The 14480-nt window shown below is 44.6% G+C and overlaps 1 protein-coding gene across 1 annotated transcript in view; it reads right to left on the bottom strand.

The window, feature by feature from the left end:
* The window catches only part of ACAN (aggrecan), a 46932-nt gene that overhangs the window by 3573 nt on the left and 28879 nt on the right, over positions 1–14480 (bottom strand). The window contains exons 12-14 of the mRNA XM_033516980.1: positions 11230–14418; positions 3124–3237; positions 273–431 (exon numbers count right to left, since the gene is read on the bottom strand). Of these exons, the coding sequence (XP_033372871.1) occupies positions 273–431; positions 3124–3237; positions 11230–14418 (3462 nt within the window). The remainder of the gene's footprint in view (positions 1–272; positions 432–3123; positions 3238–11229; positions 14419–14480) is intronic.

Consider the following 14480-nt stretch of genomic DNA (forward strand, 5'->3'; position numbering starts at 1 on the left):
GGAGCCTCTGGAGCCCTGGTAGCCTTCAGCTACCTCCCAGTCAGAATTCCCTGATGCCATTTTTCCTTATATCATGTTTGTGGGGAGCTCCCTCCCCACTCAACCTGCCACGAGCATGGGTGCATCCATACAAGGATGAGGCTTTGTTAGGATTCATATGAGCACCAGTGGGGCAAATTGAGGTTTTTACACCACTTTGGATAAATCTGCCTGTAGAGTCAGAGTCCAGTGGTTGGACCCATGCCCAGTCTTAGGCTGCCCTCAGCACTCACTGTTCACAAATTCTTGTTCCTCTGGGGTGATGATACTGCTCAGGTGGGCTTGATGTTGTCGGCATCTGGTCTCTGCATCCATCCAAGTCTCCCTCTCTTCAAAGTGCTTGTAGCAGTGTCCCTGGAACTTGGTCCAGCCTTCCTCACAGTTTTCCAAGTCTGAAACACACAGAGGAGGGATGAAAAGGAGTTGGTGCTCATGTCTGAAAGCTTTCAATTCACCTCTTAGCAGCTCATGCTCCCATGGCATGGGACAACACATGGTCACTTTCACTAAAAAGCACATTCTGACACAGTTGCCCATAAAAATTCCTTGGGAAAATTGTCAGAAGGCATCCAAGACACACAGAGAGGGCAGCCTATGTGGAAGGCTCTGTGTCTGCAGTGACACAACCAGTACTACTAGAAAGCTTGAATGATACAGACTTCTTCCTGAGAAATTCAACCCCTGTGTAAAGTTCCTGAAGTCTGCTTTTGAGGAACCAACCAAGCAAGAACACCTCTCTTCCCACTTGTGCTGGCCTGCAGTGGTTTCTTGCTCTGGAAAAAATCCTCCAAACCCCACATCCAGATGTCCAGAATCAATGCATATGTGTTGAAAATGAAAGAGGAGACCATCAGGTTTGGGTGGTTCCATCACTTAGTGTGATTCTGGAGCACTGGAGGAGAAACAAACCGACCAAGATAGGTGAAAAGAAATGGAGACAGAAACTTACCATAGTGGAGAGAGAGAATTAAATCTCAGTAAAAAAGCTTGGAAGCTGCTAAAGAAGTACAAACATTTCTCAGCTTTTCAGAAGATTTTTTACCATCTGAGAAATACTGAGGAACTGAACACAATTATTAAGGAAAAAAAAAAACAAACCACAGATGGGGCAAAGTAGAGAAAAATGAAGAAACCACCAGAAAAGACCTTGAGTACTTCCCCATGAAATGCAACACCAGACATCTGTCTGCTACATGTGACTGAAGGAAATGAAATGTGTTTAATCTCAACCTTTCAGATGCCTCATCTACCATACTTTCTCAGGCCCTTGCTGCTCTGAGAGTGATGGGCTTCCATGAACCCTCATGCCTCTCTCCCTTTTCAGTAAGGTTTTCTGTACTCAGTTTGTTTGTTAAACTTGCTAGGTCAAAGCCCTGTCACTTTCAGTAACACTAATTCCTCCTAATCCACCTTTCTGGTGTTCTTCCAGCTGTTCATTGCAGGTGCTTCATAGATGTTGGAGTGGTTGGTCATTATTTGAAACATTAAAAGCATTTCCTGTCTTCTTCAACAGACTAAATGGGTTATCTGAAAGTAGGTGAAGCTCTAAGGATCCTTGAGTTTTGCAGGCAGATGTCTTGCAGAAAGTTAACAGCGAACTCTGTCTTTTGAGACTAAGACTTCTTTCCAGCATCTTCAATAGCACCCCTTGTCATCACAGACTGGGGATGGGACAGCACATGATAAAGAATCTCAGCAGGCCTTTTTCTAGGAGAAAGGCCATGCTTTCCTACATAATTTTTTCCTACAGGTGAATATGACAGCAATTTTCTTGGAAAAGAATGATGAAAATCTTGTTCCCTGGAAAGGACACTTCCATGCTGTCAAAAGGAACTGTGTGCATTCCTCACCTACAGTGTCCTGTTGTTCTTGGAAACCAACAGCAAGGATGGTCTTCCTCATGGGAATATGAAGATTTACATTCCACATGTGTTTTGGGGCATGGGCTTCCTCTTGCATCTCCCAGGCATGAGAATCCATAATTCAGAGAAAAGACAAAATTAAGTCTGGCTTGGATGAAACAAGATCATAAGCAGGGTGGAAAGTCTCAGGCTGGATTACAAGGATCTTCAACAACAGGTATCATGGGTGGGTAAATCGAGAACTGATGAGGTTGCATTGGAAAACTGATGTTAAGAAAGCACAATTCCTGCCCAGAAGGTCCAATGATCCTGAGCCTTCTCCTTATCGTCTATTCCATATGTTCAGATTGGAAGCAGAAAGAGATGTGGAGAAAGGGAAGGAGAAAATCCAACATATATTATCATTTCTTATGCCAAGGTGTAAAAGGAGATACTGCAACCTTATTTCTCCTTGGTTTGAGCAGGGCAAGAGAGCTTCCCCTCAGCTAAGCTGATAAAAGTTCAGACTTCCTTCAGCTTTAAGGAAAAAACTCTTTTTTTTTTTTGCTTGTAGAAACAAGAAGTGTTGGTGCAGGTCATAATACCTAATTTTGATGGAAATACAGGTTGCTTCCCGTTTTCTCAAAGATACATTCCCTGCTGATTTTGCCACAGGAAGTCACGTTGTGGGGATGACAAAAATGTCATGCTGTGTCAAATCAGTGGAGATTCCTGGAGTGAATGACGCTTCTCTCAGCTGCATCTTCCCCAAGAGAAACACAATCATTTTTCATGGCTCAGTTGAAGCATCCCTCCACAAAATTCCAGTCTAGCAGAAAAAGTTTGCCTGGGGTGAAGATGCACTCAGAAAGTTCCCTACTGTTACAGAAGAACAGAAAGACCCTTGACCCAAAGAGACAGCAACTTCTATCATCAACATGGTTATGATCTGTGTGGAGCTTGACCAGAGACACTTAAAAAAGAGAAAGCTGAAGAAGACACCAGAAGCTCCTGCTTAAGAATCTTAGAGGGAGGACACGGTGCTGTGAGGAACAAACGTATCAAATTAGATACGCAAAAGCCTCAAAGCTTTTCCCTCTTTGAGGCTGCTGTTAGAGGTTAGCTCACTGAGATGAGGGCAGCACTGACAGGAGCACTGGGGATCAGCTGTTTTTTGGGGGGTAGTGTGGGAACAAGGTGGTGCAGCAGTTAGTAGGATTAGCTGAAGCCAGGGAGGCCGTACCGATCTCACACAGGTCCCCTCCGTAGCTGGGAAGGCAAAAGCATTTGAAAGAGTCGATGCCATCAACGCAGGTGGCTCCATTCAGACAGGGGCTTGAGTGGCACACATCGGTGTCTGCAAGAAATCAAGGGCTTCCATTAGGGCTCTGGGGGGCAACTCCACCAACAGGAGAACTTGTTTCCTTGCTTGGTTAGGAGGGAACATCAGTTGATTTGGGGGGACTTGGGAGGGTTGTATTTCATAACATACTGCCACTGCTGCAGCGGAAGAATGAAGGCAAGAGACCCAACCCACCCTACAAGGAAGACATTTGTTTTCTGATGGTTGAGCACCACTCTGAAGATATCAGAACAAAGCTCAGCAGGATGTATCCAACACACTGGCTGTGGTAATTCTTCCTGGTCCGCTGCCTCTGCCTGGTGCATCAAACATGCAAACTTGTGTCTGTGTCTCCACCAGCTAAAGGTCTATGAGGAAGAATGTGGAATTCCTCCATAAGTGATGGAAGCATCCTCAAATAAATCTCTATCTCCTAATCAGAGTTCCTGGTTGTCTGTCCTCACTAATAGTTTCCTCTTAACCATAATTTAGATGAAATTTCTTCTTTGTGAAGATGAAGAAAGTGCAGAGAAAACAGAATGGGTTCAAAGGTGGTTCAGAGCCCCTCAACTTTTTCTCTTTGAGGATCTTAGAGCTGGCTATGGGTTCTTATTCCTTGGTGAGGGATCCTGGAGTGCAGTGACATTTTCTCCAGACCTGTCCCCACTATGTGCTCTTCTGTTTGTGATGAGGGTGGAAGAAGCTGGTACATCTTTTCCAGCTGTGGACTCTCCATCAGAGAGCTTTGGAATCAGAAGGGTCATTCAGAACAGAAAAGATTTCAGATACATTCAACTCAGAAACAAGGAGGAAGACGAAGGAGGAAAATGGGAACACATCCACGCAGGTTGGGTTAAATGATGACTGGTTAGATCCTCATGCGAGACAGCGTCTTTCACACTCAGGAGAAATGTAAGTGATGACTAACACTCCATGCTCTTCTTGTGGATGGCAGGGTTAGTGAGGAAGCATTCAAAGAGGATAAACATGCTGGTTGTGGAAATAGCAGAGCAGAGCAGCGACTCCCCAGGATCTGTGCTCATCTTCTGACTGGGGTATATTTGGTTGGATATTGTTTTCTTGGAGCTGAGGCCCAGCTGCTCAGCATCCCCAGGCACAAGAGAACAGATGGGCGTTGTACCCCCTGTGGCTGTCTAGTGACTCAGTGGCCAAGGTCTGATACGTCATCTAAAAGCTGACATCTTCTGTAACGTGCCTAAGTGATGGAAAAAATCCTTTCTGACCTTGGATGGTAAATCTGTGTGTGCTTTGGAGCAAGGAGATTGTCATCTTTACTCTAGAATACATCTGTATCACGGTGAGTAGTGAAATCATTCCTCAGCATGAAGAATGAGGCTGAAGAGCCTCTAACTCCAGTTTTGCAGTTCTTCTCTGAGAGAAGGAATTTTTCACTCTGGATTGCCCTTCTAAATCTCACAGAAGTCTTTGGATTTCTTTGTTCACTGCAAAATGAAGATAATTCTTGTTTCTATGATACTAGTAAATACTTTGAGACTTTCCAGAACAAAATGGGAGTCATAAGCCTAGAGAAAGAATAGAGGAGCTGAATTTGGCTGAGTATTGCTTATTAGTCACACTTGGAGTTCCTAGAAGATAGAGAGCATAAAGAAGAACGAGGTATCCTGAGGAGTGTTTACAACTCAAGAGGCCCTTTGGGTTTCCCAACAGCAGTGGCAGCAGAAGTTCATGTTGATTCCAGTGGGCTCCAGCTGAACACGTAAGGAAAGGCTTTCCTTCATTCGTCAGGCTCCATGAAGTGGAAAGAACACTGCAGAGGTGGGAGCGAAGCACTCACAAGAGCTAAAGCTGAATGTTTAGCAGGGGATAATGAGCCTTCAGCTGTCTTCTGCCGTGTGGAATAAAACTTGGCGTGTCCAAGATCTCTTCTGAGATGCAGGAGACCTGCTGTGTGCTGCCATCCCTAGTCTTGGAGGAGGGGGGAGCAGGCACACATGTGCAAAGTCGTTGTTACAAATTTCCAGCTGGGAAATAAGTCTGGAACAGAGTTTTCTTTTACAGATATCACATATAATATGGTTGCACATATTATATATGAAGTAAAAACAAATCTCTGATTATAATATATATGTTATATATCTCTCCATACATACACATATATATTTTTATATATAACATGTAGAGAAAGGATGTGTACTTGTAAGTAATGTTGGAGAAACAAACAAATACAAGTGAGACATAGGCAGATTTTTTCCCCCAAAATTGGGTTTCAAGTGGCTGGGGAGAAAATGTTTTAAACACGTGATGATCAAATAAACACAAAACTCCCCTTCAGCCTGGTGGGCTGCTGAGGGAGTGACCCTCTCTCCATCTAGATGCAGAACCACCTCACCAAGCTCATACTGGAGAAATCAAATATATCTGTCAGGTTGGAGAAAGTGTTTCTGATTCTGGTCCTCCCAGAAATCTGGATCTCAGAGATCCAAGGAAGGTCTAAATGGTAAAATTGGCAATGATGTTGCCTCTGGAAATCCTGGCGAATTGGTTTGTGGGTGTTTCTAGGATAAGGCATCTAAACCACAAACACGGTTTACAGGAGGTGAGAACTCCATTAAAAAAATAAAAAATTCCATCTATCACACAGCACTTAGCGTTTGGTTTTTTTTTTCATAGCCTTTTACATACTATAAACGTGTCTGCTTCCACATTGTTTCGAGCTAGAGGAGGTAAGCAAATCACTGCACACCTCTTCAGGCAGCTGCAAAGCCTGCAGCACTCTCGGTGTGCCAGCTCTGCTGAGCCCCCACCTCCACAGCCTGCCAGGTACCTTGACACTCAAGGATTTAGACACCAGCTATTTATTTGCTTGGCTGAGCAGTCATCCAAAAAGTCAGCTCTGCTTTGCGATGCAGCTCAAGTGCTTATCAGCTGACAAGGAGACAAGACCACTGCTATTATTACCCCGAGCTAACAAAGGCCAGCGCTAGTCGAGGAATGCAGAAGGGAGGCAGCCCTCTCTTTCAAGAGCTGCAGCTGTAAAACAAAGACGGGGAGAAAATGCCTCGCGGTGCCAAGAATTGGAAACCCAGTTAGAACATGTTATTAACTCACTTCTTGAGGATAATGCAGAATTAGCAATTCTTCTAAAGAGGATTTGTATTGCACTTAATATTGCCCAGAAGTTGCAAAAATTCCTCAATTCTACTGTCACAATAGTTTCTACTTTTTGCTACTAACAGGACCCAAGGTCTAACTTTTAGATGCTTTTTTTTTAGTAAACTAATTAAAATAAAATGACCAATATAAACTAGATCTTGCATCTGGAAGATGTAAACTGTTGGCTGGAGAAAGCAAGAGGAGATACACAGCTGCAACACAAAGTTTGAATTTGTTCCACCATTTTCTTCCTAAGACTTCTTCTTCATTGCCAGAGATACACTATATTTAGCCAGAATAATTTACTTTTGGTGCAGCTTTAAACAAGAGAAGTATTCTTGTCATCGTTGTCCATGGTAGTGGGAGGTTTGAGCTAGATCACCTTTAAGGTCCTTTCCAACCCTAACCATTTTATGATTCTGTGATTCTCCCAATGCCTTTGAAAAAAATTTTTGTACTAGATCATGGAAATTGGAAAGAGAAACCTGGAAGAAATGAAAGAAGAATTGTTTGGTCCTGGTTTTGCTCAGAAGGCAAATGACATGTAAAACTGAGCCTGCAGTGTCAGTGGTGAGAAGGAAACGCTTTTAAAATTCTTCATCCCAAGCTGAGACAACAATACCAGAAACAATGCTACCATTTCCTAAAACAGTGCAGTCTGTGCATTTCTCTCCATGGCTGCCTATATGGAAGATGAGCAAGAACATCCATTAAACAAGGTCAGCTTTGTGCTTAAAGCAGCTACTGAGGAGAAGCAGCTGGTGAACAGAGAGGATGCTATCACCCAAAACCTGAACAAACTGTAGTTTCCCTGAAGCTGTGAGTAACAAGTTTAGTAATATATTCTATGATATTTCTGTATCCTCATGGTTTTGTTCTACAGAGCAGAAAAGGTCAGAGAGAAGGGAAAGGCATTTTCAGGATGCCCAACTGTGCCTGTTGTGCCCCTTACCCTTTCTTTATAGGCCTCCTTGTAAGTGCAATTATCCAAAAATCAAAGACCAACTAGATAATGATCTCCTAGAGATTGGGGGAAAAAATCCAGGTACAAATTAAATTTGCTTTTCAGAGTCTGCTGGGAAGTTTGAACTTCTGATCTGATAGCTCAAACATCAAAGGAAAACATTGGAGCAGTTGTAGGGTGACTCACTGAAGAAAAGAATAGGAGGAGTTGGGGAAACCAGTTCTCTCACATTTTAAGTTAAATGCTAGTATTGAACATCAAATAGCCAGCTACTGACTTACAATGAGCAATTAAGTCATTAAAATAATCAACTACAATAATTGAACCAAAGCCTCCATGCAACAGAAGGGGCAGGCATTACTATAGCCTTAAAAAAATGCTCTATTTTACAAGAGACCGTCAAGTTTCCAGGAGGACCTGCTGACCTGCTGGAACCTTCAATTTGTCCAATGCTCTCATGGAAGAAGAGGTCAGGAAATTTGGATATCTCTATCTCCAAAATATAATGTAAAATATTATGTAAATGGACATGTAAATAACACTAGTCCAGGACTGCAGGTTGCCTCTGCAGAGGAAGGTTTTGTTTAAGCAAATTAACTCCTGATGTAAAGCGGAGAGTGTGTCCAGGAGACATCAAATCATCTGCTCAGCCACAAAGGGTCTGTGCCTCTCAGCCAGGACTGGGACCGCCATCTCCTTCTGCAGAGCATAATTGGTATTCCACATTGGGTGAAACATTCTGAATCAGGTGAATATTCTCCTGACTTTTTTTATGGATGATTTTCTCTGGATCAAAAAAACTCAATCCCTCTGACTTCCAGGTTGTGAAGTATGAGATAAGCCCATTAAGACCTTTCCTCATTTGTATTCTAACTTTCTGCTGTGTGAGGCCATGGGCAGCAGACTTCATGGACTTGTTTCACCAGAGACAAGCAAAACTTGACAGAAAAAGATGCCATTTCAGCACATTTCTCTTTCCCCCCAACAAACGGAGTGAAGTTTTTAAGTCACTGACTGGTCTGAGAGCTCCAAACCACAGCCTTGCACTGAAGTGCCAGCATGTTTTTTCAGCTAATAATTATTTGTCTTCAAATGTTACCAGAAGCAAAAAGACCTGCTGAGTGGGCAAAACCCTGTGTGAGGAAGCCAAGCCTATGGACAATTCTTTCAGCTTGTGGGGTTCCTGTCCTCATGAAGGAATCAAATGCTGACTAAAGACATGGACATGCACAGCCTTCAATTTGGTTAAATGCAAAAACATACTGGCACTCCAAGTGTTAATCCTTGGTCTTCTGGCTCTGGCTTTTAGAGATACTTTTAGGCTCCAGCCGAGCAGAATAATATCATTCTTCTTAAATCATCCCAATAAATAGACTGCTGGATCTAACTGGAACCCTCCAACAACAGGGCCAGAGGGCAAAATCCACATTTCTTCCTGTTCCTCACTCTAAGCTCCTGTAAAGCTGAACCAACTTGACCCATGCTTTAATGTCAGTCAAAATCCTCTGCACTGCACCCATTGCACCCTACAAGCCCTAAGCACAGCACAAGGCATGCACATTTTATTTGCAAGAGCTAAATTTCAAGGCTGGGAAGCTTTAAGTGAAAAGGCAGCCACAACATAGGAAATGACATTTTGGGATCCAGCCTACAGTTTTTCCTTGTAAACTTTCCATTTTCACAATCCCCAGAACTCTGTAAAAAGTAACAAACCAAAAAAAGGAAACCTAGGATTCCTTTTCTTTCTATTTTGTATTTTTTTTTTCCTTCTTTTGTCATCTCTTTGCTGCAATTCTCTAGCAGAGGTTTGCCTTGTTGTAGGGGTGTTTTGAGTTCATGGGCAACAAACTTTTTTTTCACCTGGGTGAGCTTCCTTCATAACCTGACCAGGACTACATTTTACATTGTAATAAAGTTTACCAATAAAAAGAGAAGTTTTACCCTAGAATATCTTCGCTGGTGGGAGTAGCAGCCATACACATGTTCAAGCCCATTTCTAATTTATAAAGTGTTCAATTCAACTTCATGCAGTGGTTGCTTACCTCTTGCTGTCTCCTGCTAAGCAGCCCCAGCTGCTACATTGTCCTCTCTGTGACTTGCAAATACACATATTCCAATTTCAGAACATTTTTCAAGATTCTTCACACATGAGCTGCTGAACACATGGTTTTCTTTCAAAATACTTCACAAAAATGTTGGCTAACAAATGGTCTGAAGAATCTGGCAATCGCCTTGTGGTTAATTTTCAAAAAGAAAAAGCAGTGGAATAAAATTCGTATTTTGGGGCCAATATTTTTTATTATTTTATTTTTTTTATTTTTACTGAGCCTCACTGGCTTCCTTCCTCCACCCTCAGTGCTGCCTTTGCTGGCTTATTTTTGTCTCTGGGCTTGGACGTGGCCGTGGGCATGGCCCAAAAGCAAGGCCTACTTTTGCAAGAAGGAATTTTGGGTCCATAACTCCTGCAGCACCCTGGCAAGCCCTGGGAGCTGTGCCAGGCTGGCCCAGTGCTGTGGGAATGTCCCTGCTGATCTGCCCTCACCCACTCCTGCAGCACCCTGGGGAGTGCAGATGTGTCGTGAGCAAGACTGAACAAAGCTTTGTGATTACCTGTGCTCCCACAGGGAGGGAGCACAGGGAAATGCAGTGACTCATTGGAAGCACTTAGGGATGGAAATGACGTTGGAAAGCAGGCTGAGCTGCACAAAGCCCTGCACTTACAGACCCTTACTGAGTCCAGAGTCTGACCTGAATGGTGTCAATTGACCCAAAAGAAGCAGTTTAAGAGGGAACGTGGGAAGGGGTAGAATTGACGACCCTTTTGCCAGAAGGAAGTGAGCACATCTCTTTGCACATACATTTTGTACTAAAGCAACGTGTGGCCCTGTATGAACATGTGGCCCTTTGAGAACTGAGCACGTTCAGGACATTCACACAGCAGCACAAGCACTGATGGCTTTCCAATGAAGCTTGTCCCTAAGGTGCCAGGTCCTGGTGGCAGCCAAGAGAAACCAATCTGAGTCCAGGGATGCTTCAGGACACCCTGTGTTACCAGGACTGGGCATCTCCCTTGGCCAAGAGGCACAGTGTCTTGCAACTTGTTTTTTTCTCTCACTGCGGTGCACTAATGCTTTCACAGCACGTGAATTCTCCTCAGGAAATGCCCATCAAAATGCCACAGAGTGTTTTCACCATAAATGGTTAATCAGGCTGAAATATTGTGTCTGTTTGTACTTGGCAACAAGTTTGCCCAACCAAAGACAGAGCACTAAAACACTAGAAAGGCAGGGTGGAGGGAAGGGCATTTATCAACAGAGCTGACAAAAGCTAGTGATGCTCTGAGCATTATCTCACACATTTATCCCATTGTAGCTGCAGAGAACAGCATAAGACACAGCCCAGAGGGTGGCTACATGCTGAGCAATAATTGGGGCTGTAGGCAGCAAGTCAGCCCAGCACGGAAAGATAAACAGAACAGGACTGAGACTAGCAGTCCATCTTCTCCAACTTCTCAGCTGCATGCAGGGTGGAAAATTGGCAGGTGGAGACATTCTATGGAACTTTGGAACAGGCTGCCCAAGGAAAAGGTTGAGTCACCATCCCTGGAGGGATTTAAAAGACATGTAGAGGTGCCATTGAGGGACACAGGTTAGTAGTGGACTCAGTAGGGCTGGGTTAATGGTTGGACTCCATGATCATAAAGGTCTTTTTCAATTTAAGCAATTCCATGATTCTGTAATCATGACCTGTGGAAAACCCCATGTTTATGGCTTTCCATCAGAACAATGTTCTACTCAAGTCTGCTTCTGTGTTAATGTTCTCTGATGTATAAAAAACCAAAAAAAAGTGACAGCTTTGCCCCCTCCTTGCTTTCCACAAAGCTTTCCCTTCCATATGAGACACATTACCTTCTGCAGTGGGTCCTAATGCGTCAACTGCTTCTTGTGAGACTTGGGGCAGGGCAGCAGTGGTGGTGGCCAGCAGATGGGGATTGTCTGGAGCTGTCTCTGTCTCTTGTTCCGGCACCACAGGAGGGGAAGGCTCCATTTCAAGCTGAGCCTCTTCAGGGTTCCTGAGTCCCTGTGTTGGTTCAACATCTGGAGTCCTGGTACTAATTACAACGTCTGGGACAGAGGTTTCCCTCGAAATGCCTGAGATAGAGTGTGTCACAGCTCCAGATGTTGCATCAGGAATCTCTTTCTCCTCAGGAGTACCAAAGGGCTCCCCACTGGCCAAGGATGTGGCAGCTGTTTTGATGTCAGCAGCAGGCAATGCAGATGCTTCCCCTCTGGTTTCATGGACCGTGGATGCTTCTATGCTGCTCTCAGGAAATGTCTCACCTCGGGCTTCTTGGCTTGTGGGTGTTCCTATTCTAAATTCAGGAAATGCAGACGTTTCCCCACTGACTTCTTGAACCGTGGATGTTTCTATGAAAATTTCAGGATAGGCAGATGTTTCACTCCTGGCTTCTTGACTCGTTGGTGTTTCTATGCTAAACTCAGGGAATGCAGATGAATCCCCACTGATATCATGGACTGTAGAAGTTTCTATGCTAATCTCAGGAAGTGCAGATGTTTCACCCCGAGCTTCTTCAACTGTGGATGTTTCTATTCTAATTTCAGGAAATACAGATATTTCACCACTGGTTTCATGGATTGTCGAAGTTTCTATGCTAATTTCAGGAAAAGAGGACATTTCCCCACTGATTTCATGGACTGTCGAAGTTTCTATGCTGATTTCAGGAAAGGCAGAAGTTTCCCCACTGGTTTCATGGACCGTTGAAGTTTCTATGCTAATTTCTGGGTAAGCAGATGTTTCACCCCTGGCTTCTTGATTTGTGTATGTTTCTATTCTAATTTCAGGAAATGCAGAACTATCTCCACTAATTTCATGCACTGTTGAAGTTTCTATGCTGATTTCAGGAAAAGCAGATGTTTCTCCACTGGTTTCGTGGACCGTCGAAGTTTCTATGCTAATTTCAGGATAGCCAGATATTTCACCCCTGGCCTCTTGGCTTGTGAATGTTTCTATTCTAATTTCAGGAAATGCAGACGTTTCCCCACTGATGTCTTGACTTGTGGATGTTTCTATTCTAATTTCAGGAAATCCAGATGTTTCCCCACTGATATCTTGTATTGTGGATGTTTCTGTGCTACTTTCAGGAAATGCAGAGGTTTCCCCACTAACTTCCTGACCTGTGGATGCTTCTATGATAATTTCAGGATACCCAGATGCTTCACCCCTGGCTTCCTGACTTGTGGATGTTTCTGTGAAAATTTCAGGAAATGCAGAGGTTTCCCCACTGATTTCTTGAATTGTTGATGTTTCTGTGTTAAATTCGGGAAATGCAGATGTCTCCCCACTGATTTCATGAAATGTGGATGTTTCTATACCATTTTCAGGAAATGCAGATGTTTCACCACTGATTTCATAAGGTGTTGATGTTTCTAGAGCACTTTCTGGCAGTGCAGATGTTTCTCCACTTAGTTCACCAGATGCAGAGGCTTCACCACTTGGCCCCAAACTGTAGGGAAATGTGACAGTGTCCCCTCCCAGTTCTTGTGACACTGTTGGTCTTGTCACCATTTCTACTAAATCAGAAGTGACTAAAGTGATTCCTGGAAGCCCTGAGGCCTCCCCACTGATATCAGTCACTGTTGAAGACTGTCCACTTAGATCTGTGGCTCCAGAAAAGTCTCCACTGATGTGTGGGATTCCAGATGGCTCTCCACTCAAGTCTCCTGCCCCTGAAGGAAACCCACTAGTCTCCACAGATCCGGAACCTTCTCCAGATAGTCCTCTGTCTCCAGAAGTAAATCCACTGATTTCTATCATCCCAGATGGTCCTTCTCCCACTTCTTGTGCCACTGATGTCTGTGTTACAGCTTCCACCAAAGTGGTATCCACAAGAGACACGGTGGGAAAGCCAGAGGTGAGTCCACTTTCCTCTCCAGACAGCAGACCACTGGTGACATCAACTCCAGAGACGTCTCCGCTGCTGTCCGTCACTCCACTCGGGTAACCGCTCACCTCCAGCACTCCAGAAACACTCCCACCAAAATCTACATCCCCAGAAGGCTCACCACTGATGTCTAAACTCCCAGATACCATGCCTGATCCATCTTCATCTCCTGAAGGCAATCCACTGGTTTCCAAAGTCTCTTTTGTTTCTGCTCCTATAATTGGCGGGGCTGTTGTCACTTCCTCCAAAGTGACATCTACAAAGGTAATGCCGGAGGCCTCACTGCTTCCATCAATACCAGAGGTAAGGCCACTCAGGTCCACCAGGCCACTGGTCTCATGTGTTCCAGATGTTTCTCCACTGGCACCCAGTCCTGAGGGCAACCCACTAAGTTCAGCCCCTCCTGAGGGCAGCCCACTGAGCTCGGGTACCCCAGAGGGCTCCCCGCTGGGCTCAGCTCCTGAGGATAAGCCTTGGATCCCACCACTGCTGTCCCACTCAGAGGGTGGGAACCCTGACAGATCTCCTTCACCGCTGACTCCAATGGACCCTTTTCCCTCCTCTCGCCGTTCTGCCACTGTTGTTACAACTTCCACTAATGTGGTATCCACAAGAGAGACAGTAGGAAAACCAGAGGTGAGTCCACCTTCCTCTCCAGATGACACACCACTGACTAGCTCGGTGCCAGAGATTTCTCCGCTCGCTCCAAAAGGCAGCCCGCTGCTTTCCACTTCAGATGGCATCCCACTGATTTCTGGTATCCTTGAAATAGACACTGATATCTCCTCCTCTGCAGAAGGCAGGCCGCTGATATCAACAACAACACCAGAAGACACACCACTCAGGTCTCCTGAGGGCAGCCCACTTTCTCCAGGTGGGAAGCCACTGGCATGCAGGTCTACCGATGGTGATCCGCTCTCTTCAATCCCCGAGTGGTCTCCACTGAATTCAATAACTCCAGAAGGTGGTTCTCCACTTGTATCTGGAACTCCAGGTACCCACCCAGATGCTGAAGATTCACCACTGACTTGATGCTCTCCAGATTCAGTCCCCTCCCCTGACACCTCGCTGATGGAAGCATTGGTACTTGTTTCCTCTGGTACTGTGGTAGCTGGAGGAAAAGCAGATGGACTCACTGGAAAAGAAAGAGCAGACAAAGAGAAGGAGTTGGGAAAATTATTTACAGTTTGTGAGGGT

The sequence above is a fragment of the Parus major genome, chromosome 10 (assembly GCF_001522545.3).
Source record: "Parus major isolate Abel chromosome 10, Parus_major1.1, whole genome shotgun sequence".
Classification (NCBI taxonomy): Eukaryota; Metazoa; Chordata; class Aves; order Passeriformes; family Paridae; genus Parus; species Parus major.